At 49.4% G+C, this 24,593-nt stretch overlaps 1 protein-coding gene across 4 annotated transcripts in view; it reads right to left on the bottom strand.

The window, feature by feature from the left end:
- The window catches only part of ZFAND4 (zinc finger AN1-type containing 4), a 445,788-nt gene that overhangs the window by 199,286 nt on the left and 221,909 nt on the right, over positions 1–24,593 (bottom strand). For all 4 annotated transcript variants that reach the window (XM_069610549.1, XM_069610550.1, XM_069610552.1 and 1 more), the window contains one exon: positions 8,944–9,130. In XM_069610549.1, coding sequence (XP_069466650.1) covers positions 8,944–9,130 — 187 coding nt within the window. The remainder of the gene's footprint in view (positions 1–8,943; positions 9,131–24,593) is intronic.

Here is a 24,593-nt window from a genome sequence, read left to right as displayed (position 1 = left end):
TCGCTGTAAGCAGGATGACACTCTGGCTCGGCTTCTCAGCACAATAACCAGTTCCAAAACGTGGATCGAGGCCCGCCTAGCCTTCCACGTTAAAAGTCTCTCGTTCAGACTTCCAAAACACTGTTCCTACACAAAGGTCCCCCTCTGTCGCTCAGACCTCTTCCGCACACAGTTCAACAAAACTTGCAAAGGGGCTGCCTCACCCAAGCTAATTACACTTCGGGTCTCCCTCAGCCGGGCTCAGACCACTTCTCGGGTGTCGATAACGTTCAAATGTGCGTGGCTTTCCTTACAGACCTCCACAGGACCACTTTGACTAAAAGTTCAATATTCAACTTCCACTCTCCCCTTCTCTGGAAGGTAATTTCGGCTTACTTTGCTTTTGCACCTCATTGGCTTTATCAATTCATACAATGTACCTTTCAGAGACTTTTGAGTGGGCTACTTCCTTTCGTCAGACCACTGCGGTACTCAGTATCGCTGATTCCCCAGCTGTGGTTTTACTTCAAAGTTCATTCACAGGTCTCCCTTTCTTCACATCTCATCAACACTCGTGCAGCCTTCACTTGCAATATAATGTTGCAGCTTCAAACTTTCTTTAACACACCGGTCTCAGGTCATTTGCCAAATCACTGGCTGTGTGAGTTTCTTTCTTGGTTTTACGATTTCCAATCCACAAGTCAAGGTTTGTACCACAGGCTTGGCCTCGCCACCCCAACACGGCCGTTCACCCGGAAGGGTCACTGACTCCTTGAAAACACAATGCAGTCATCACTTGCGGGATCTGGCCTTCTCCACATATCTTTCTCTGCCTGTCGGAGGCCACAACCTCCAGGAGTGAATTCTTGGGCTTTTCGACCCGCTACTCTTGTCCCCTGGTCCGTTAATTTCCTGCTGGTACTCGTGTTCCAAAAGCGATGGCCGTGTCCTTTCCAACTGGATGACAAGTCCCCGAGGACTAACGGGTGAGACAACCTTTGGTTTCTTACAGGAAGGAGAACATTCCAGAGATTTGGAGAAAAGGTCATAAAAAGCTCAGACTCCTTTCCGGTGGAGTTGAAGTCCTCTATCAGCATGAAATAGGTTGTCAGGGTGGTTTTCTCAGTTCACTCTAGGAACTCCTGGGCTGTGCTCCAAAAGGATGCATGGTTTGTTTTGGGCACCTCATCTGCTCCCATTTTAAATCCCAGAATGCAGCGTTTCTGGGTCATGGTCCAAGTTGGTCTGTGGTGTTGCGATCAGTGTGGCATTTGAAATGTCCTACAAACTTTCCTCTAAAGGTACTGAGGGGACCATCCCTCCTCACCAGAGAATTCAGAGTTTCTTGGAATACTTATGCCTTTCTCTGTACCACTCTTTTCTCTCAGCAGACATTGATCATATGTCAGAGCTCCCACCCTCAGTCGGTCCAGCCCAAAGCCAGTTGTCTGGCTTCCTCTTTAACAAATGCCCACCATCTGTTTTGTTCGGCTTTCACTGGATTACATAGCATCCTCTGTCACTCAGCAGCTAAGTCACGTACATCGGGCGGGTTGCGGCATCACAATTCTATTTCGAGACTACTTAAAGCCCCTTTGCTGGTAATTTAGTGCAGTGTGGCCTCTCACTGCCTTCGCCAATATGTACAACCTCTCAGACACAAGACATTGACAACGTTGCTGCTCTAGTTAGCATCTGCCTACTTTTCTCACTGTGGATTGCATCATCTGACAGAAAAAATAGATTTCAAAAAGGTACATTTGTTGTGCCGCTCTGCACTGGCAGTCCATCAGACAACCCCAAAACTTCCCTTCTTGTTTTCAAAGTTTTACGCTTGCAGCTCTGACCAACGGTATACCTAGAGTCATCATGAACCCATGGTGGATACCAAATTACAAAGTATGTATCGGTTTATTCACAGGAATCAATGGGTTCAGCACATGCATAACTAAAACTGAGTCTTGTCCATGAGCCCCAAAACAAACAGCATTCACAATTATTAAAAACCATTTTCATTCATGTTTATATGTCTTGCCACATGTCCCGCCCTAAGAAGAAAATAAAAATACACACTAAAAGGGGGGCGCTGTTGCGCACGACCAAGATGGCCGCCTGAAGTGAGAGCTCCGGCCCAACAGAAATCCAAATTATATTTTAATCCTGTTTCGGAGCCTCCAGCGGATAGCAGAGTCGAGCAGAGGGTGCACCTTGACCCAGTCCAAACCCGACTGAAATCCTGAGAACGGCGGACTAAAACGCACAGAGATATCGGCTTTGGCAGGGTGAGCGGGAGAAGACCTCCGAGTGAGCCGCGAGGGTCGTCCGGCTGGTCTGCGCCGCTGACGCTCTGGCCAGAGAGGCATAGAGGAGGTGGGGCTGCTGTCCCGCGGTCGCGGAGTTGGGCCCGTGAACACTGCGGATCGACTGAGGTGGCTCCCCCTGGGTCCCGTACACATGGCTGTGCGAACGAGTGTTGCTGGCTCGTGGGCCCTGCTCCGGACCGGCGGCGAGGTTTGACCGGTTGAGCCCGGTGGGGCTCTGCCTTCAAAGTTATTGAGGCAATCCTGTTGGACGAGAGCTGGAGCTCCCTGCCGCGACGCGGCGGGTGCTGGGAAGCGGGCCGTCGTCAGACGGCGTGATATCCTATCCCCTCCGACCTGAGCCGTGGCCGAGGAAGCGACTCCATTTTCTGGCCTGTGGCCGGGGCGCACCATGCGTGCTATATTTCCTGCAAGTTGGCGGCAGAGAAGGTGCGGGGCGCGGTGCCGCCGAGATGGCGAGTTGTGCGGCATTCAGCGGTTGGGGTGCAGCTCCTTTCTACGTGGGAGAACGCAGTCCATTATAAGTGGGCGAATTAGCAAGTTACCACTGGTGCCTGGACATTGATGGCTCCATGAAGCACTATTCTTGCGATACCCCGGCCTGAACAAGCCCACTTGACAAATAATATCCTACGCGGCGCGGGCGGCCTGCCCCCGCGGTATAGTCCCACAGGATCCACTGCCCCCGTTGGGCCGTGGTGGGGACCCGGCTGGTGTGGCGAACATGGGTAACACGAAGAAACAGGAAAAAGCGGCTGAGGGGGCGACTGGGAAAAAGAAAGGCCCGAGGGATTCGTACACCAGTAGCCAGCGACGAGCCAGATCTATTGACAACATCAACGGCGGAACCTGGCGTGGACAGCGGCGACAGGGTTGATCGCCTTACCACGATAGTGCAGAACGGCTTCCTATCCCTAAATGTGAAGCTAGATGACATTGTCAACACTATAGGAGCACTGAAAACCAGAGTCGACAAGGAGAGCGTCAGAATCACTGAGGCTGAAGACAGAATTGGTACAAACGAAGACACCATTGCGCGACACGATCGCGACATAGCGCAGCTTAAAGCAGGCATGAACGCGTTGAAAAGTAAATGCGAGGACCTAGAATCCAGATCCCGAAGGAACAACATTCGGATTGTGGGGGTTTCTGAAAAGTTTGGGAAAGGAGCTATGGAACAGCAAGTGGAAAACCTTCTTAAGACTCTTTTTGGGGCAGAATCCTTTTCAAGCCAATTCCTGGTTGAGCAAGCACATCGCACTCTGGCCCCCGCACCAAAACCCAGAGCCCTGCCGCGCAACATCATTGCCAGACTGTTGAATTACAGAGACAGAGATACAATACTTAGAAAGGCTAGAGAAATTGGGACACTACAATATGAGGAGAACCGCATACATGTTTATCCGGACTTTGCTGCGGGAGTAGAGGCTAGCAGGAGATCATATGAGCCTGTGAAGCGGCTACTAAGGGCACGTCAGGTCCCGTATATTCCCGGCCAAAATGCAAATCCAGTATGGAGGAAGAGCGCACTTTTTTGAGACTCCGGCCGCCGCTCTGGCGTATGTGGAAGCAACTATACCCCTACCACCTAGAGGCCGTGGACCGGACCAGAACGGAAGATCACCTCCGGGAGGGGGAGACCGGGGCCCTGTTGATTGAACCTAGTTGCGCACATATCCTCTGTTGCTGCTTTGTTGATGTTTAACGGAATTCTGCTCCCGCTGGGGGGCTCCGAGTAACCTTCGAAGCGGGTCGTGAGCCCGCTCTGGTGGCCTTGTGACGACAACATGGCACCCACAGGAAAGTTCCTAATAGGTTTAAGGGTACATCGTCAAGTTGGGGCAGATGATGTGGGTGGAGGGTGGGGTTGGGGAAATCTGGAAGTTACAGAAAGTTATTGCTGCCAGGGCATGTTTGGGACCTGGGATTTAGATTGGTTTAATTTCAGTTCCAGGTTGGTTGAAATCATGTCTGGCAGGTGCACGATGCGGCCACAGCAGGTAAACACAAGGTATGGTGGAAGCAATGGCACGGCTTGGATTCTATGTACGGGGGAATGGGTGAAGATAACTTTATTGTCTTGGAATGTCCAGGGGCTAAATAACCCGATGAAAGCCAGGAAGGTAGGGAACTATGTCACCAGGCACGGTCCTCAGATCCTAATGCTCCAGGAGACGCACGCTCAGGGAGCGGTTAACCAAAACATAATGGCTAAATGGGGCAAGTTACGTTATTATACAGAATATTCCTCACAATCCTGGGGGGTCATAACACTCATACATCCTGTGTTGGGATTCCGTACTGAGGGGCACGAGGCAGATCCAATGGGTAGATATGTGTTGGTGTGGGGGGAAATGGCCGGCAGACAAGTAACCCTGGTTAACACCTATGGCCCTGACATAGATGACCCAGATTTCTATCTGAAAACATTCAACACTCTTAACAATCACGACACAGCAACTATTATATGGGGCGGCGATTTTAATGTTGCACTCGACCCCATGTTGGATAGGTCAACAACTAGTGTGGTGAGGGCGCCCACGAAAACAGCGGTAACCCTGAACCAACTCCTTCCGCAGTTGTCACTGAGACGCTTGGCGGGTGTTGCACCCGGATAATAGGCAATGTACATATTACTCATCAGTGCATGACAGTGAATCGCGTATAGACTACTGGTTCATATCCTCTGACATCTCGAATACGCTGCGACTCTGCACGATCCTCCCCCGCACGCTGTCCAATCACTCTCCGGTCTTATTGAGCCTCGTTTTCCAGGATGTTCCCAGACAGGCTAGAAGGTGGAGAATGCCGGGGGGATTGCTGGGAGGTGCAAACGTGGCTGAGTCACTACATGAGGAGATAACCAACTTCTTTGTAGACAACCTGGGGACGGTAGATCGGATATCCACAGTATGGGAAACCTTCAAGGTTTGGGTTAGAGGGATCCTTATGTCCAAATCAACGGGACTCTTGAAGGGGGTGAGACGGGACCTCGAAGTGGTGGAACGGGAACTGAAAGAGCTGGAGGAGGGATACAGCTGCACTCATGATAGGGACACCCTTGCTGAAATTCATAAACTCCTTAGGACCTTTGAAAATTTAGCCACGAGGGAGGTACGATACATTGCGGCCCCCATGCGGGCACGTCGCTATGGAGATGGGAATAAGGCGGGGAAAAATGCTGGCCAACTTGATTAGAAATGAAACAAATAACGCCCCAATAGCCGCTATTCAAACAGCTCCAACTGTAATGGTCACAAGCGATAAAGTTATTAATGATGAATTTGTTGAATTCTAAAAAACACTATGCGAATAGAGACCAGAAAACCCCCACTGAGATAAAAAGAATACCTGGCCTCACTAGGTCTCCCGACGCTCCCAGACGAAAATAGATTGGCTTTGGAGCTATTGTCACAATAGAAGAGATCACTGAAGCTATCAAGGATCTCACCTCGGGTAAAGCCCCGGGTTCTGATGGACTGGGGGCTGAATTTTATAAGGAGTTCCATCAGGAACTGGCCCCTATTCTACTCAGAACTTGGGAGGAGGCCCTCGAACAGCACGTATTGCCCGTACAATGAGGGAAACTATTGTTACGGTGCTTCTCAAGCCCAGACGCCCACCCCAGGATATGTCCTCTTACAGGCCCCTCTCGCTCATAAATACCGACGCAAACATTTTCGCGAAGGTCATGGCCAATCGTATGTTACCCATGGTTCCAGCACTGGTCCACCCGGACCAAAACGGGTTTATTCCCAAGAGGTCTACTGCGTTGAACCTCTGCAGGCTGTTTGCGATCATGGCACAAATTGACCCAGGAAGGCAGGTGGTCACGGTGTCCCTCGACGCCGAGAAAGCATTTGATTCGGTCTCATGGGAGTACCTCTTCTCGGTGTTGGAGGCATTCGGTGTGGGACCCAATTTTATCAGATATGTCCGTCTGCTCTATACAAAGCCCGGGGCTAGAGTCTGTACTAACAGAACCATGTCTGACATGTTCGAACTGGGGCGGGGCACAAGACAGGGGTGCCCGTTCTCGCCAATCCTATTTGCTCTTACAAGAGAGCCCATGGCTGCTGCAGTCAGATTGCGCCATAAAAATAAAAAAATAGTCATGAAGGGATCCAATCAGCTGATCTCACTTTATGCGGATGACACGCTGTTATATATCTGTGTACCCGACAAAAACCTTACGCCCATAATGGCAGATATACACAAAATTGCTGATTACTCTGGTTACACCGTAAACAGTTCTAAATCAGAAATGTTCCCACTCACCCCTTGTACTAAATGCCCGGAAATGACGGAGGGCCTTAAATGGTCGGAGGGATATATTAGATATCTAGGCGTTCTGGTCTCCAGGAGCAGACAATCTTCATTTACCGACAACTACGAAGGGGCGTTACAGTCAATTAATGCAAAGCTTTCGATATGGAGGCACCCCCCTATCTCACTACATGGCAGGATAGCAGTGCTAAAAATGACCATCCTTCCTAAGCTACTATATCTGTTTGTGAATATCCCGATATGGCCAAGCAGGGAATTCTTCTCCAGGCTGCGATCAATGGTGATCGCATTTCTCTGGAACGGGAAGACTGCTAGAATGGGATGGGAGAAAATGGTGGAACCATACAGTTCCGGAGGCGTAGCTGCCCCGGACCTTGAACTTTATTTTGTTGCACAGGTGCAATTCGCGAGATATTGGTATGAGACAGCAGAAGAAGCACCTCACGCATGGGTAGAGACACACACAGTTACACCCTCTGATGTGAGATCAATTGTTTTCGCCCCATGACAGAGACGTGTGCGAATATGATCCGGCGAGCTGCACTGTCCGGGCTGGGGGGGGCAATATGTCGGAGACTTAAAATTGAAAAACCCTATAACCTACAGATTCCCTTGTGGAACTTTCCCAGCATTCCTTCCACGTTTGACACGGACATGCAGGAAGCATGGGACCCTAATGGGGAAATGGTGGTGGGGGACATGTTCATAGAGGGGACATTTGTTAGCTTAACAGATATTTTAAGGGCACTGGGGAGAGGACCGCTTCGAACACTCCAATATTACCGAATGAGATCAGCATTCCAGGCTAGATGGCCCCTATTTCCTGATGAGCCACTCTCACAACCATGTTTACAATTGACCACAACTCAGGGGGGGTCTAGGAGTCTCCAAATTATATGCATCGGTGCAGGCCCACACCCCCACAACCAACAATGTGAAAATATAATGGGAAACAGATTTGCAGATGCCCATTCCTGATGAGAAATGGGTAAAGTATTGTTCACTCACTAAAAAGGTTTCGCTCAATGCAGGACTGCGCCAGATACAATTTAAAATTCTTAATAGGCTGCACTATACGCTGGCCACAGTGGCAAGGTTTGTGCCAGACTCCTCGAGCGAATGCCCTAAGTGCGGCGCCCCACAAGCAGGGTCCTTCCACATGTATTGGGACTGCCCCAAGCTGCAGCGGTTCTGGGGGAGGGTGGCTGAGTTGCTGGCGGAAATCACACAAATATCCCCATTCCTGTCTCCACAAAAAAACCTGTTTGGTGATATTGGGAAGTGCTCTGAGAGAACTAGAAGACTCTTCAATGTTTCTTGCGCAGTTGCTAAAAAATGTATCCTCCAGGCTTGGAAAAGCCCTACACCTCCGAGCATGAACACCTTTTTACGAGAATTGACATATGTGAATGAGAATGAGGAACAATATGTACTGACTCAGCCGAGAATGAGCCGACCGAAGGACATCTGGGGCCCGTTCAGGACATACTTATGTGAACTGCCGTCGGACAATGAATACCCTATGTGAATATGTATCACCTGTGAAAATGCAAATGTACCATTGTATGATTTTTCTTGTTATGTTGTTGGAACGAGTTGTGTACCTGCCACTACCTCAATAAAAAGATGTTTAAAAAAATAATACACACTAAAATTACTGAAGTCTCCTCTTCTATGCCGGACAAATCTTGTTTCATTAAGGTGGGTGCAGGTTACATTCATCTCAAAATTGTCCACTGATCATGGTTCCTGTAACCAATCCAATGGTGGCGGAGGACGGTGTAGGGGTGGAAGGGCTCGGATAATGGCACTTTGAGCAGTCTGGTGGAAGGTATATGAACATAAGGGGAATCAGCTTGCTAAAATGCTCATGTTTGCCCATATTTAATCTTCAGAAAAACAAAATTGAATATTTCAAATCTAATCAGTAGATGGAAAACTACAACACAGCAACTGGATTTCAAAACACATGCTCTATGAAAAAAAAGCAGTTTTTTTTGGGGGGGGGGGGGGGGGGGTTTCTACCACGTGAGATTACTCATTGTGGTAGATCATATATAGTACAGATATAAGATGCGCACAGACGGTAAATATTTACCTGTTGTATTGTTATGTGTTACTTTTAAGTCCAACTACCCAAGCAGAAGACTTACCTTTTGCCCAACATGACATTAGTCAAGAACTGTTATATGCCAGACAACATACATGTCCAAGATGTTCCCTTCAAAGAAATCAGTACGGTTCATCTTACTGCACAGATTTGACATTAAAACTCTGCATAACTAAACAGCAGACCAAAACTATGATTGTATGCTGATAAAGTAAATCATCTTTAAAAACGTACATCTGAGCTTACCTTAATGACTCCGATAAGGGTGTTAATGTGCCATCTCCTCGATCAACAACGCGAAAGAAATTCAACTGATCGCCTTCTCGGTACACCAAAAAGGTAACTTGCTTATTGGTAGGTGCCTTCTCCCACACCTCATCGCGGCCTGCATCCATATATTCAGCCATTTCCCTGATTGGGTCCTCAACTGCCACTATGAGAAAAATGCCAATCTCAAACCACAAGCCCAATATTTCAAATATAGCAATTTCCATCTGTAAAGTCTCAAATACAGGTGGTGAAATGACATTCCAACATTAAAGAGATACCGATGGAAACATTTTCAATTAAGCATAACCAAGGACAATGTCCTGGGTAGCCTTCCAAACCAATGTTTTTCAGCCTGCCGTGCCACTAGAGAGATGGAAAAACAACATGCAAAACAGGCTTTCACCTGGGGGCAGTCCAGCCCGAACTAGGTCCCATCCCTTCTGCACGGGTTCACAAGCAGCTCCAGAAATGTTTCGGCCACATTTGAGGAATCGTTGAGGTGCAACTTGGTGCACTAGGCACAACAACCTCAGGTTAAACAGCACTGCACAATTGCACGGTGGTGACAGCGACATGCTAGACACCCCAAAATGTATCAAAAGGTGAATTTGCAGTGTATTGTCTCAATGTAAACATGCTAAGCTGTAGTACTGTTAAGTTCGGGTATCTGGGTGTAAGAGCGCTGAATACACATCTGATGATATGAAATGCTATAATTATTTCAGTAATAATAATTGGACTGCTGCTTAGCCAACAGATCATAGGTTACCCAAACCTATGCAAGAAATCAACTGACTGATGATCTGTGGAGAAAAAGCGCCGTCCTACAAAGTATAATGATTGGTCTAAATGTACATTTATTGTACAATCAAATTAAGCAGTAGGCCCAAAGAAATGCCAACACATGTTTCGACCGGTTTGGTCCTTTTCAAGGCGGGGCCAAGAGACCACACAACTGGTAATGCAAAGAAAAATTGTATAAAATTATATAGAACACATGAGAAAGGAGGGGGGAGGGAGATAGCACATTGGAAATATGTAAATAAATATATACGTGTGTGGCATACAAGTAAAATATGAACAGTACACACAAAGTAAACCAATGGTTCATGGAAGACACATTGTTGGGGACATGATTAGAACGAATAATGAAAAGAGAGACAGTCAAATAAGACATTTAAAATGGTTTGTTATAAACCATATATGGAACAGACACTCCAGCAAACAGAATAACAACCCAAAACAATTGCAGAAACCTAACGATAAGAAAAGAAAAAGGGGAGAAAAGATTTTGACAACCATTAGTTTTCCTGTTTGTGTCCCTAATATGAAACGTTAACTTATCACTGTTGTATTGGTAAAAGACCCAAACTTTTGTTAAAGATTGAGACAATGCAATTCAATTAGGCTACTATGATGTATACCTCAAAAAGCAAACAGTCCAAAAGGTTAAAAAAATTGGAGCCACAAAAGAGGATGATTGGAACCCTGTATCCCATTAACTGGACAAAAGTTAAAGTGAGCAACCAAGTATCTACCTCCATCGCATAATCAGAGATACTATTAGATAGCAAAAAGCCAGTGACGGTACCCAGAGCGTAATTGTATAGTAAAAGAAAATTGGACCGTGGTGACATCAACATGCTAGACTAGACACCCCAAAATGTATCAAAAGAAGGTGAATTTGCAGTGTATTGTCTCAATGTAAAACATGCTAAGCTGTAGTTGCTGCATAATTGATGAATCCCCAGGTTTAAATTTGGTCACTGGTTCCTCGCCTTTGTGTTCAGAAAACCATCAGTTTTCTTTGCAAAGTTATCTAGTTTGGCTTGTCATTTGCCTCGGACAGTTGTCAAGCCTAGGGGACGGAGGAAGCCAGAAAAAGGGTTACCATTGCACATTTATAGTGATGAGAACACGCTGAATAAATCAGCCGGTTATAGGTTAGTGAGACTAAGCAGGTCGCCGGCTATTTCAGGCCACAGTGGTCACAACACTTCCCAGCTGCACAACAGTTTCAACCAGCCTATAAGGGGAGCGCATCACATCTCCCGGTTGTGTTAAATCCAGAGTGTCCCTCCAACGTCTTCCTGGGCAATGTTCAAACACACCATGTCCTAATCAGCCAGGAGGCTCTAGTCGACAAATCGCAGCAGAGGGCTCAACAGACAGCCCAAAACAGATTCCACCATTGCATGGCAAGTACGACATTAAGGTAGAATCCTGGCAGACGATCCTTGTCAGCTCAGAATAAAGTGAGAACAGCGTGAGGCTCCAGAAGGCATTTGCTGCAAGGTTCAGTTTCTCACATTATGAAAGGTGGGCTTCAGAAGGCGGATTAAGGAGGAATGTTGGAGCAATGTACAGAGCGCCACTGAAACACTGCTGAATTGGCATCAACATATTACCAAGCCCCACTGCCCAATTGATGTTTTATGGACTGCTTTTTGTCACCATGCAGCTGCTTCAAAGCAATGTCAATCTTATGAACAGCTGCATAGTAGAATGCTTGGGCCACATTGACAAGGTGCCCAGATTGTCTTATAAATTTGGCTGATGCACATGAGAAACCAGTGGGGTTTCACCCAATGTTGGGGCCCAGACCCACAAGAGCAAGGATCGAGGGGGCCAAGAGTCCAATGCAGCCAACTATTACAGCAAACGCTATGCTTGGATTCATCTGACTGCAAAAACTAGGAGGACCACAAAAGCGGCACCAGTGCCTCCAGCGCCCCCCTGGTGGTGGTGGATGGCAAGAAATATCCCACCAAGCCCATAGAAACCCGCTAGGTGGAGAAGTGGCGCAACAGAGGGGGAACAGATCCCGGGCTGCATGAATACCAAGCCTGCAGGCCGGTAAGCGGCTTTCTTGAACAAGCCAACATAAGAACAACCCAGCCCCAGGGATTTGGCCCCCAGCACACCCCTATGGGACACATGGAGTGGGGGGGGGCTGGGAGGTGACAGGCAAGCTACACAACTGTTAGGGAGAAGTCTCATAAATGTGCTAATTCCCCTTACCTTTTGAGACCCCGAGTAACTTTGCTGGATTTCTAGGGCTTTAATTTTTACCTGGAAAGAGTGTGAGCCTTTTTTGCACACTCATGTATTTTGATGTGTGTTTTACTTTTGTGTTCTTTGGATATGGAGTTTTAGACAACTCCATAGGCATCATCTTTTACTTGTGTGTCACACAGCACCCTCAGTGCAGTGGCACATGGATGCCTTTTAGACTTCCCAAGTTTTAAATACCTTTTCTATGACTGACTACTGTCTCCCAGTGAATGTAACGTTAAATTGACTTTGCTAGTCTTTTTAAATTGCTACACCCAGCACACACTGCCTTACAGCAGAGTGCTGAAGGGAATACCTAGAGTTCCCTATGCCTAGAAATCTCATGTAGCCCTCAAAAGCTAACCTTTCCTCTTAGAATGGCTGGTGGCAGTGGTATTACCATGATTTCCTGAGCAGTTTAAACGTTGCAGTAGCTGCAATCCACCGGATCCATGTTTTTCAAGATGGCATGTGAGCCCCCTCTGTAAAAACAGGTTCCGATAGACTTTTTTCGGCATTTTTTTGGGAAAGGTCCTAGTGTTTGTCTCTGCGCGCCAAACCAGGTATGGTCCCTTTGTTCAGGCTTCTGTGCTGTAGCCCCCTCCTCTGGCACCTGAGTGTCTGGGGTGGACAGGATGTGACGGAGGTGCCTGGGAGACCTGAACGCACTCTGGCGTGATTGGCTGGCTGACTGTCCGGCAAGGACAGCCACCGTGCTGGGTGAGTGACAGCTAGGCTGGGGTGAATCGGAGAAAACTTGGAAGGCAGAGTCGACCACAGGAACGAAAGAACCGAAGACGAGCTGAAGGAAGATGGCTGCTGCAACTCCTAGACCGTTGGTTTGCCCGGTGAAGCCCTGCTGCAGGTCTGAATTCCCTGAAACTAACTCGACAGAGAAGCCCCTTCAAGGACAGCTTCTTCCTTTGAGCTGGTGAGAACAACCAACTCGCAAGCCACATGGAAACCATCTCCACACTGGTCGAATTTTCTTCAAAGTGCTGTTAAAAACTGGATAGCCAGTGAGAAGGATACCAGTTTGTGGACATTAATGCACTCACACCAATGTTTTGCCAAGCTTGTGGATCCTTCCCCTTGCAGTGCAGGAACCTCCCAACGTCCTCCCTCTCGTCTCCACGTCCGAGGCTCAGGAACAGCGAGATCTGCAGGAACTGGCAGGAACAACTTCATCAGCTACAGCTTTTCTTCATTCATTCATTCTCTACTGTGCAAACGCGGTAGATAAATCCTCTTTGCTGTGGTGAAAATTTGTGAAACTTTCCCAACTTTGGAGTCTTGTTCGTCCTAAACCGACCTAGAACTTTTTTTTGCAAACTACTTCCAAGAACATTGGCAAAGACAACCGTTTACTACCAGAACTGTGCTATCCTATCCAAGACACTGATCCATTGACTTTGGCCCAGGCCTATTGAATTGAACTGCCTCTTGTAGTGAACTGAAACTATTTGCCCTTCCTATGAAAGTAACTGTTTGATTCTTATAACCTTGGTCTTTCTACCCCTTTTTAAAGTTACTGAAGTGCCATTTTGCTCCCACTTCAGGGGAGCCTAACTTGTTCGGAAACTTATTGGTGAAGTGTATTATAGTGCGATATTGAGCTGCTTATTACTAGTGGAATGTTTTCTAACTGAATGTGTAAATAAATTAGTATTGTTTTACCATGAAGCCTCGAGTAAGTGTTAGTTTGAACTGCTGTGATTGCAAGTCCTTTGTGCAACGCCTTGTACTGCTCACATCCCCCTCGAGATAAGCCTGGCTGCTCAGCCCTGCTACCACAAAACTGTGTAGTATGGACTTATACCAAAAGGTGAGATTGTGCTTACACCTCTAGTCTTAATTGTGTGTAGTGTTCCCAAAGGGTACTGCATGTAATTCAGCCCAACATCCACGCAGCAGCCGCAGGGTCCTCTGGTAAACCCACCTGCTGGGCAACGGCACACAACGGATGGCACAGTGCCCACATACGGCCACCAGGGGCAGAAGGGCCAGGTGAGCAGATGGAGCAACTGGCACACACAGCAGCATTGACCCACTAGAAGGAGGCGTCCCGGCCGACAGTGGGCCCACATCACCGGCATCACAAAAAGCAGTGCATAAGCGCACTCGGGGAGCCCTTGGAGAATTTACAGAGACCATGGGGCAAGGACTTCCAGAGTGCATAGGCCTTATTTTAGGCCCAGGACCGGCCTGGGGCCAGCCCAGAGCCCCTAGCCTTCTCCAAGATGGCTTTGACACAATACTTCAATGAGGGGCACCAACAAAGGCAATAAACAGCAGGCGGGAGCCCCTGGTGATTGCGAAAAGCCGTCAGGTTGTGCTAACCCACATCCCCGGCAGCGACTATGGTCTCCAGGATTCGTGGGCACCCAATGCCAGAAGGCATAAGTCTGGGCACCCCCAGCAAACTGCACCCACCGGCTGTGCTTAAAGCGAGCACCATCTGCCACTGCAAGGCCGTGGAGCCCGACTACTCCCAAGCCAATGACTGATCCAGTGCAGGAAGGCTCCCCGGCAAGTGCCAATCTCTACAACATGTCCATGTCTAAATGACTTAAAAACTAAATAGACAGCATCATTCCAGCGCAGTTTGCAACCTTCACCTCGGATGTTCAAGACCTGAGGAGGGGCGTTGCGACACTGAAGGAGCGAGCCGACACCATGGAGCGGGCGCTATAAGAGATCGCAGAGCACAGCAGAAAACAACAAGTTACTCTCTTACCTAGTAACGTTCTTTGCAAGAGATGGTCCGACGACGTATTCCATATATATGACAGTAATCACCACAGATGTGCTGCTTCGGAAAATCTTTTGCCGTCTGCGTCGATACGGTGTTCGAGGGCCTCCGTCGAACCGACGTCACCGGATGTTATAAGTAGGACGCATGACACCCGTAGCCTCAGTTGTAGTTTTTTCCCCCAGAACGTGTGGCACCAATCTTCTGCCAGTATGACCACAGAAAGCCTAGCGGAAACGTAAGCTGCAATCGCATAACAAATTCTGTAGCGGGGTAGGTAGGGAGGGAGCGATATGGAATACGTCGTCGGACCATCCCATTGAAAGAACGTTACCAGGTAAGAGTAACTTGTTCTTCGAGGGGATTGGGTCCTCCGACGTATTCCATATCCATGACAGACTCCCAAAGCAGTACCAAAGTAAGGAGGTGGGAAAAGAATTTAGAATATACAAATTTAGAATGCCCAAACAAATTGCAAAGTAAAGGACCGCCTTACCAAAGGCCTGATCCTGCCCATGGATAGAATCTAGGGAGTAGTGATGTACAAAAGTATGGACCGAAGCCCAAGTGGCTGCTTCAAAGATGTTACGAATAGGAACACCCCTCTGCAGGGCAGTAGAGGCAGCCATACCCCTAGTAGAATGGGCCTGTAAGCCTACCGGAGGGTCCTTACCCACCAAGCGGTAACAATCCATCTAGACAAAGTCTGTTTAGTAACGGCTTGTCCCAAACGCCTTCCAGCGTAACCAATAAAGAGCTTATCATCCACTCTGACCCGGGACATGCGTGAAATGTAGAAACTTAAAGCTCTCCTAGGATCTAACCTATGGAGCCTCTCCTCATCCTTACCAGGATGCGGAGGATAAAATGCCGGAAGAATGACCTTCTGGCTCAAATGAAATTCCGACAAAACTTTCGGAAGAAAGGAAGGACGAACTCCAAGGACAACCCTGTCCTTATGAAACACAGTGAAGGGTGGCTTAACTGACAGTGCCTGTAACTCACTCACTCTGCGAGCGGAAGTGACCGCAACTAAAAACACAGTTTTCAGGGTTAACAGTCTCAAAGGACAACAATCTAAAGGCTCAAATGGAGCACCCATTAGAAATTTGAGAACGGGGTTCAAATCCCAACCGGGCACCTGGAAAGGTGACGGAGGGAACACAGTGAGCCCCTTCAGAAACTGAGAAATTGGAATTTAAAAATAAGAACACTCCTCAGAGGAGCGCTTAAATATGGACAGCGCCGCCAGGTAACCTTTAATGGTACCCACTTGCAAGCCCCTGTGGGCTAAAGAAAGTAAAAAAAAAGACAGAACCACAGGATTGTCACATGAAAAAGGATCCACATTCTTAACCCTGCACCAGTCGCAGAACTTTCTCCAACAGCAACGGTACAGGGATTTTTTTTTGCCGGCCGTCTGGCCAAAAGCAACACCTCCATCACGTCTTCAGGGAGGTCCCAATCCTTATACCTCAACCTTTCAGAAGCCAAGCGTGAAGGTTGAGGGATCTGACCTCTGGATGGAGAACCTGACCCCCCCCCCGTGAGAGCAGACCATCTCGGTAAGGAAGACGACGTGGAGGACAGATGGACGAGTCGAGAAGGTCCGGGTACCACGTCCTCCGGGCCCATGCCGGAGCAATGAGGATCATCCGGGAACCGAACCTCCGTAACCTCGGCAGCACTTGCAGGATGACGGGGACTTGAGGAAACGCATACAGCAGTGGGAAGGAGCACTCCACCACGAACTCGTCTCCTAAGGCTCCTCTTGGAGGAAATTCCCTTGAGCAGAACTTCCGGTTGACACTGGAGGCGAACAGATCCACTTGAGGGGTCCTCCAAAGGGCGAAGATCTCCAGGAGAATCTCCTGAGCCAACTCCCACTCGTGAGAGATCGCGCTCTGCCTGCTGAGAGCGTCCGCCGTCTCGTTTTCGTCTCCGGCCAGATGAACAGCCGAGATCGAAATTTCCTGCTGGAAGGCCCAGAACCAGAGCTGCATCACCTCCCTTCACAGAGGTAGTGACCTTGCCCCCCCCCTTTTGTTGAGGTGGTGCATGGCCACTGCTGTCTGTCAGAATCAGGACATTCTTCCCTCGCACAGTCGGCATAAAAGACCAACGACACCTGACTGTCAGCTCGTTGGCATGAGCTCCCCATCCTGTGAGGGACGCGTCCGTCACGATCGTCACCTCCGGCCAGGGTAGCCAAAACAGAGCCCCCCCCCCCCATCAGATTGCCTTCGACGGCTCACCACAGAAGGTCCTGGGCGACCGAGGGCGGCACCTGGACAGGGTCCAACATCCTGCCAGAGGACTGTGACCACTGGAGCTTGAGAGCCCATTGCAGAGATCTCATCTGCAACCTGGCCTCTGGCACCAGAAGAATGCAGGATGCCATGAGGCCGAGCAACCTCAAGAACTCAAACGCTGGGAGACTCTGGGCATGTTGACACTTGTGCACCATCTGCTGAATATGGTGAGCCCTCATCTGGGGAGGAAAACACTGCCCAAGGGATGAGTCGAGCACTGCTCCAATGTACTGGAGCAGCTGAGTTGGCGTCAAGTGAGACTTCTTTAAGTTGAGGGAGAAGCCCAGCTTATGAAGGGAGTGGCAGGTGACGGACAGATGAACCAGGACTTGCTCAAGAGAGCGCGCCCTGATCAACTAATCGTCCAGGTAGGGGTAGACGTGAATACCCCCTTTCCTGAGATATGCTGCCACCACCACCATGAGCTTGGTAAAGACCCTCGGGGCGGAGGTCAATCCGAACGGCAGGACCAGAAACTGAAAGTGCGAGTCGCCAACCGCGAACCTCAGGTACTTCTTGTGCTTGGGATGGATCGGCACATGAAAATAAACGTCCTTGAGGTCTAGAGACACCAACCAGTCCTGAAGTTGAAGGGCCTAGAGGACTTGAGAAAGGAGTAACCATCTTGAACTTGTCCTTCCTGCAGAGCTCGTGCAAACCGCGCAAGTCCATGATGGGTCTCAATCCCCCGTCTTTCTTCGAAATCAAAAAATAAGGAGAATGTCATCCCTTTTTCCTCTCCGCTACAGGCACCAGTACTATGGCGCCTTTCTCCAGCATGGATTGTATTTCCTGCGCAAGGAGCGGGTCCGGACTCTTCAAAGAGAGATTCCCTGGTGGATTGTCGTGAGGCCTCTGCTGGAAAGGAAGACAGTAGCCGTGGGCTATGATCTCCAGAACCCACACATTGGAAGTACTGGCACGCCATTCTACAAGATGCTGCGCCAGCCTCCCCCCCAACCGGCGAAGCATGGGCCTCGTGACTGAGCTGAAGCGGCTGCGGCAGTGCCTGAGGGCAAAGAGGCAACTGCTCGAGCGGGCATGGCACCACAAGTACCTTTTTTCCACCTCTGGCACTCCTACGGTTGCCCCTTTGACTTGCAGCTCCTCTCGATTTACTAAAGGACGAGCAATATCGAAAGGAACCTTCCCTCCATTGCTGTCCCCTAGGACGAAAAGGCGGAGGTTGGCGAACTGCAGCGCCCAACGACTTCGCTGCAGCTTTGGAGGTATGCAACCTCTCAAGAATCTCGTTAGCCTTGCTGCCAAATAGATGCTCACCATCAAAGGGCATGTTGAGGAGCTAGGCTTGCTCATCAGGAGCAAACCCCGACTTCCGCAATCACGCAAACCTGCGTATTATGGTGCTCGCCGCCATGGACCGGCTGACGCAATCAACCATGTCCAGACCCGACTGAACGGATTCACACATGGCATCCTTGCCATCCTGCACGATAGCAAGGAAACCATCCCGTTCCTCCACTTCGGGAATATGATCAGCCGCTAAGGAAATACAGTTCCACCGAGTGTGCGTGAAACGAGACAAGGCACAAACGGAGTTGGCAGCCTGAAGCGCCATACCCCCAGAGGAAAACGCCTTCTTCGCCTAGCCGTCAAAACGTTTGTCGTCCCTATCAGGAGGGATGGTAGGGTACGACGCCTGCTTTGTGGGGGCCGTAGCCGCCTGCACCACCAAACTTTCCAGAGTGGGGTGCGTGATCAAGTAGCAGGGGTCGCCACTGGCTGGGCTATATTTCTTCGGCAAGGACTTGCTCACTGCCGGGAGACTCTCCGGAGAAGTCCAAGCCGTAGCCACCCTTCTCTGCAAGGCCATATGGAATGGCAGCACCAGGTCAGTTGGTGGAGCCTGGTCGAGGATATCAGTCAGGTCATCCTGCTGAAAATCCCCAGGGGGGGGGGGCAGACCACCCCGGGTAATGCGTGACTCTCGACTTCAGGCGCCGGTATGAGGACTCAGCATGCGTGCCAAGCTCAGGCCTACCAAACTCCACCTCTGGAGAGGTGTCCAGACCACTGGCGTCGTGCAACGACTGACGCAGGTCCTCCTGTTGGCTATGACCAGAAATGTCATCAGGAACCTCTCCAGGAACCACACCTTCCTCAGATCCCTCATCCACCTCAGAAATATAATCCAGAGGCTGGACGGAGGGCACAGAAAAAGGAACAAAGACATGTTTAGCCTTGGCCAGCGCTTTTCTGGGGGTGCCACCGTGCCACGGGGCACCTCCGACAAAGCCGCCTCGAAAGGTGTCTTGACAGCCTGGGCGCCGATGGCGTCGACGACTTCCACAGAGGCGGAGCCTCAAGAGTCCGTCGACGACCTTGGCGCCGCAGGCGTCGTGGTCTTCCTCGAAGACTTCACAGGTTCTCGCGGTCTTAAGGGCATCGAGGACTGGGGCCTGGAACGGGCATGTCTAGAGTGAACATCCTTGTCCAACCGGGACCTCGCGACAACTGTTCGAGCCCGAACGAGCGGTGTCTCTATCACGGCCGGCATCCTCAGACGGCGCGGACGGAACGGAGCCCTGCGATTGAAAATCGGCAACATCTCCTTTCGTATGGAATCCCATTCCTCAGGAATGGAATGCTTGTTGGGACAAGCAACCCGCCGACGGGCGGAGTCCTCGGACGAGGACGGCGATCTGCGACGGCAGAGGAATGGCGGGACCGACTCCCAGACAGAGAACCCCCGGACTCACGACGACGATGCAGAGTCGCCCCTCGAATCATCCGTCGCAAGACCAGTGGAACGCGACTTCCAGGGCTTGGCCACCTTACCGACAGACAGCTTCTTCTTACGCTCCCGCAAGGCCTTTGATGTGAGCGACTGGCAGTCGACAGTCATCCGTATCGTGGTCCTCCCCGAAGCACCAGAGGCAAGCGATGTGCGTGTCCGCCAGCGACATCTTGGACCCGCACACCCGACACTTCTTAAAACCGGACCATGGGGTGGAAGAAGCCGAAGACATCATACAATATCAAGGAAGAAAACAAGAACCGAAAGAACAGGATTCAGTAGAATCGAGGCGCGCAGAGATGTCCGAAGCGAACGCGTTCGCGGAAAACACTGAACTGAGGCTACGGGCGCCGTGCGTCCTACTTCTAACATCCGGAGACGTCGGCTCGACAGAGGCCCTCGAGGACAGCGTATCGCCGTCATTGACGCAGGAAGATTTTCCGAAGCAGCACAGCTGTGGTGATTACTGTCATAGATGAACAAGTTACTTACCAACTGTAACTGTCTTTCGACTGGATATTCCTCCCACGTATTCCTCATCTTATGATAAATAGTTATCTCCAGCTTCGCTGCTTTGGAAAAAAAAAATTCTCGGCAGAGGGCGCTGTGCTCGAGGTCGTGGGGTCGATTGTCCGACGGACTCCATACTCTGACGACGACACCGATGGTATAAATAGCTCGAGCCGCGCTTGTTGGTTCAGTTCTTTTTTCGATGAAAATATAGGAGGAACACCCAGGCGTGCCCCATGACATACATTCTTCGTGAGAGGACAGTGTAAGAAAACGTAAACTGTACTGCAGGGTAGGATGGGAGGGTCGATGAGGAATACATGGGAGGAACATCCAGTCGAAAGAACGTTACAGTTGGTAAGTAACTTGTTCTTCGAATGGATTGGGTCCTCCCACGCATTCCTCATTTTATGAAAGACTCCCATAACAGTGGCAATTTTGGAGGTGGGAGTACCAATTACAATTTTCATGGACAGAATGCAGAACTGCCTTGGCAAATAACCCCTCATTGGAGGAAGCAGTATACAAGCAGTAATGCTTGATAAAAGTATGCATTGTTTTCCAAGTTGCAGCTGAACAAATATCTGCTGCCGGAATTCCCCTCTTTAGAGCCGCAGAAGTAGCCATTCCCCTTGTAGAATGGGCTCGAAGCAATCTGTAGCATTCAATTATGGCCAAAATGATCCAGCGGGATATGGTCCGTTTTGTTACTGATAAGCCCAGTTTATGACCACTATAACCCACAAACAGTTGGTCATCTTGTCGTAATTTAGACATCCTTGAGATGTAAAAACTAAGAGCTCTCTTGGGATCTAGTCTGTGCAGTCTCTCCTCTTCCTTGCCCAAATGAGGAGGATAAAATGTTGGTTGTATTATTTTTTGTGACAAATGGAAGTCCGAAACTACCTTTGGTAAAAAGGAAGGTTTAACCTTAAGGACTACCTTATCCTTATAAAAAACAGTATATGGTGGTTTGCATGAGACAGCCTGAAGTTCACTAACCCTGCGGGCTGATGATAGGGCCACAAGAAGGACAGTCTTTAGTGTTAGTAGCCTCAATGGACAGGAGTGCAGAGGCTCAAAAGATATGCAAGTCAAACATTTTAGTACTAAATTTAAATCCCAAGTTGGGACATGAAAAGCTACTGGAGAGTATACATTAGTAAGCAAGCCATTTTAAGAATTGAATGACTAATTGTATTTTGAAATATGAAACCTCTACCGAGGTGCGCTTGAAAATGGACAGCGCAGCAAGGTATCCTTTTATTGTTCCTATTTGGAGCCCCAGATTGGCTAGATGTAACAGAAAAGAGAGCACCATTGGAGTGCCACATTGAAAAGGGTCCACATCCTTATCGTTGCACCAGTTACTAAACCTGTTCCAGCGACATCTGTACAATGATTTTGTTGCTGGTCTTCTGGCCGAAAGCAAGACTTCCATTACGTCATTCCGGAAGATCCCAATCCTTGTATCTCAACCTCTCAGAAACCATGCGTGAAGGTTGAGTGTCTTAACCTCTGGATGGAGAACCCGACCTTCCTCTTGCGAGAGAAGATCCTCTCTTTGTGGAAGACGTATTGGAGGGCAGATGGACATGTCTAGAAGGTCTGGGTACCACGTCCTCCTGGCCCAATCCGGGGCAATTAGAATCATGGTTTTCCTGAACTTTCTCAACCTCCCGATTACTTGAGGAATCACAGGGACTTGGGGAAACGCATACAGCAGTGGAAACTTCCACTCCACTACGAATGCGTCTCCCAGAGTTCCTCTGAGGAAATTCCCTTGAGCAGTATTAATCGCACTTCCAGTTGATCGCAGTGGCGAACAGATCCACTTGAGGGGTTCCCCAAAGGGCGAAGATCTCCAGAAGGACTTCCTGAGCCAGCTCCCACTCGTGAGAGACCGTGCTCTGCCTGCTCAGAGCGTCTGCCGCCGTGTTCTTCTCTCCGGCTAGGTGAATTGCTGATAGAGAGATTCCTTCTCGTATTGCCCAAACCCATAGCTGCATTGCCTCTCTGCACAGTGGTAGTGACCCTACTCCTCCTCTTTTGTTGAGGTAGTACATGGCCACCGTGTTGTCTGTCATTATCAGTACATTCTTTCCCTGTACAGAGGGCAGAAAGGCCTTTAGCGCTAGTCTGATTGCCCTCAGCTCCAAAAGGTTGATGTGTAGTTTGGACTCCGATGGAGACCAACGACTGCTGATTGTCAGATCGTTGGTGTGTGTTCCACCCCGTGAGTGAGGAGTCAGTCACTACTGTGATCTCTGGCCATGGATGCCAAAAAGATTCTCCCTTGAGAATGTTGTCGTTGCAAGCCCACCATAGAAGATCCTGAGCAACTGCGCTCCGGACTTGCAGAAGATCTGACATATTCCCTGAGAACTGGGACCACTGAGTTTTGAGTGTCCCTTGAAGGGATCTCATTCTCAACCTGGCCTCTGGTACTAGGAAAATGCAGGATGCCATGAGGCTGAGCAACCTGAGAAAATCGAAGGCCGGTAGACGTTGGGCATTCTGGAACTTCGTTACAATCTGCTGGATGTGGAGAGTTCTCACTTCAGGAGGCGAGGCTTTTCCCCCCCCGAGTAAGTATCCAAGACTGCTCCGATAAACTGGAGCTTTTGGGATGGTATAATATGAGACTTCTTGAAATTGAGGGAGAAGAACAAGTTACTTTCTTACCTGGTAACGTTCTTTCGATGGGATGGTCCGACGACGTATTCCATATCTATGACATGTAATCACCACAGCTGTGCTGCTTCGGAAACTTTTTTCGGCGTCTGCGTCCTGCGTCGATGCGCCGTCGTCGAGGACCTCCTCCGACGTCCGACGTCATCCGATGTGATAAGTAGGACGCACGACGCCCGTAGCCTCAGTTGTAGTTTTTTCCCCCAGAACGTGTGACATTAGTCAACTGCCAGTCAGACACAAAGCCTTGCGGAACATAAGCTGCAATCGCAAAAGAAATTCTGCAGCGGGGAAGGCAGGGCGGGAGCGATATGGAATACGTCGTCGGACCATCCCATCGAAAGAACGTTACCAGGTAAGAAAGTAACTTGTTCTTCGAGGGGATTGGGTCCTCCGACGTATTCCATATCTATGACAGACTCCCAAACCAGTACTAGAGCAAGGAGGAGGGAAAGAATTTAGAATCAAAATTTAGAATAGCCAATCAAATAGCAGAGCAAAGGACCGCCTTGCCAAAGGCCAGATCCTGTCCCCGGATGGAGTCGAGGGAATAGTGACGTACAAATGTATGTACTGAAGCCCAGGTGGCTGCATCACAGATGTTGCGAATAGGAACACCCCTCTGCAGGGCAGTAGATGCAGCCACACCCCTGGTAGAATGGGCTCGCAAGCCAGCCGGTGGGTCCTTACCCGCCAAGCGGTAACACTCCGAGATGGCTAAAATAATCCAGCGAGACAAAGTCTGTTTCGTCACAGCTTGCCCCAAACGCTTTCCAGCGTAACCAATAAAGAGTTGATCGTCCACTCTAACCCGGGACATGCGTGAAACAAAAGCTTAAAGCTCTCCTAGGATCAAGCCTATGGAGCCTCTCCTCTTCCTTACCAGGATGCGGAGGAGGATAGAATGCCGGAAGAACAACCTTCTGGGCCAAATTAAATTCCGACACTACCTTCGGAAGAAAAGAAGGACGAACTCTAAGGACAACCCTGTCCTTGTGAAAGACAGTGAAGGGTGGCTTGACTGAAAGTGCCTGTAACTCACTCACTCTGCGAGCGGAAGTAACCGCAACTAAAAACACAGTTTTCAGAGTTAACAGCCTCAAAGGGCAAGAATGTAAAGGCTCAAACGGAGCACCCATAAGAAACTTAAGAACAAGGATTAAATCCCAACCGGGCACCAGGAAAGGTGACGGAGGGAACACATTAGTGAGCCCTTTCAGAAACTGTGAAATTAAAGGGATTTTAAAGTAAGAACACTCTTCAGACGAGCGCTTAAAGATGGACAGCGCCGCCAGGTAACCTTTAATGGTACCCACTTGCAAGCCCCTGTGGGCCAAAGAAAGTAAAAAGGACAGAACCATGGGGATGTTACATGCAAAAGGATCCACATTCTGAACTCTGCACCAGTCGCAGAACTTACGCCAACGGCAACGGTACAGAGACTTTGTTGCTGGCCTTCGGGCCAAAAGCAACACCTCCATCACGTCCTCAGGGAGATCCCAATCCCTATACCTCAACCTTTCAGAAGCCAAGCGTGAAGGTTGAGGGA

Source organism: Ambystoma mexicanum, chromosome 8 (assembly GCF_040938575.1).
Source record: "Ambystoma mexicanum isolate Mex_15411 chromosome 8, UKY_AmexF1_1, whole genome shotgun sequence".
Lineage (NCBI taxonomy): Eukaryota > Metazoa > Chordata > Amphibia > Caudata > Ambystomatidae > Ambystoma > Ambystoma mexicanum.
The sequence above is the reverse complement of the archived record's forward strand: the minus strand, read 5'-3'. Positions and strand labels throughout refer to the sequence as shown.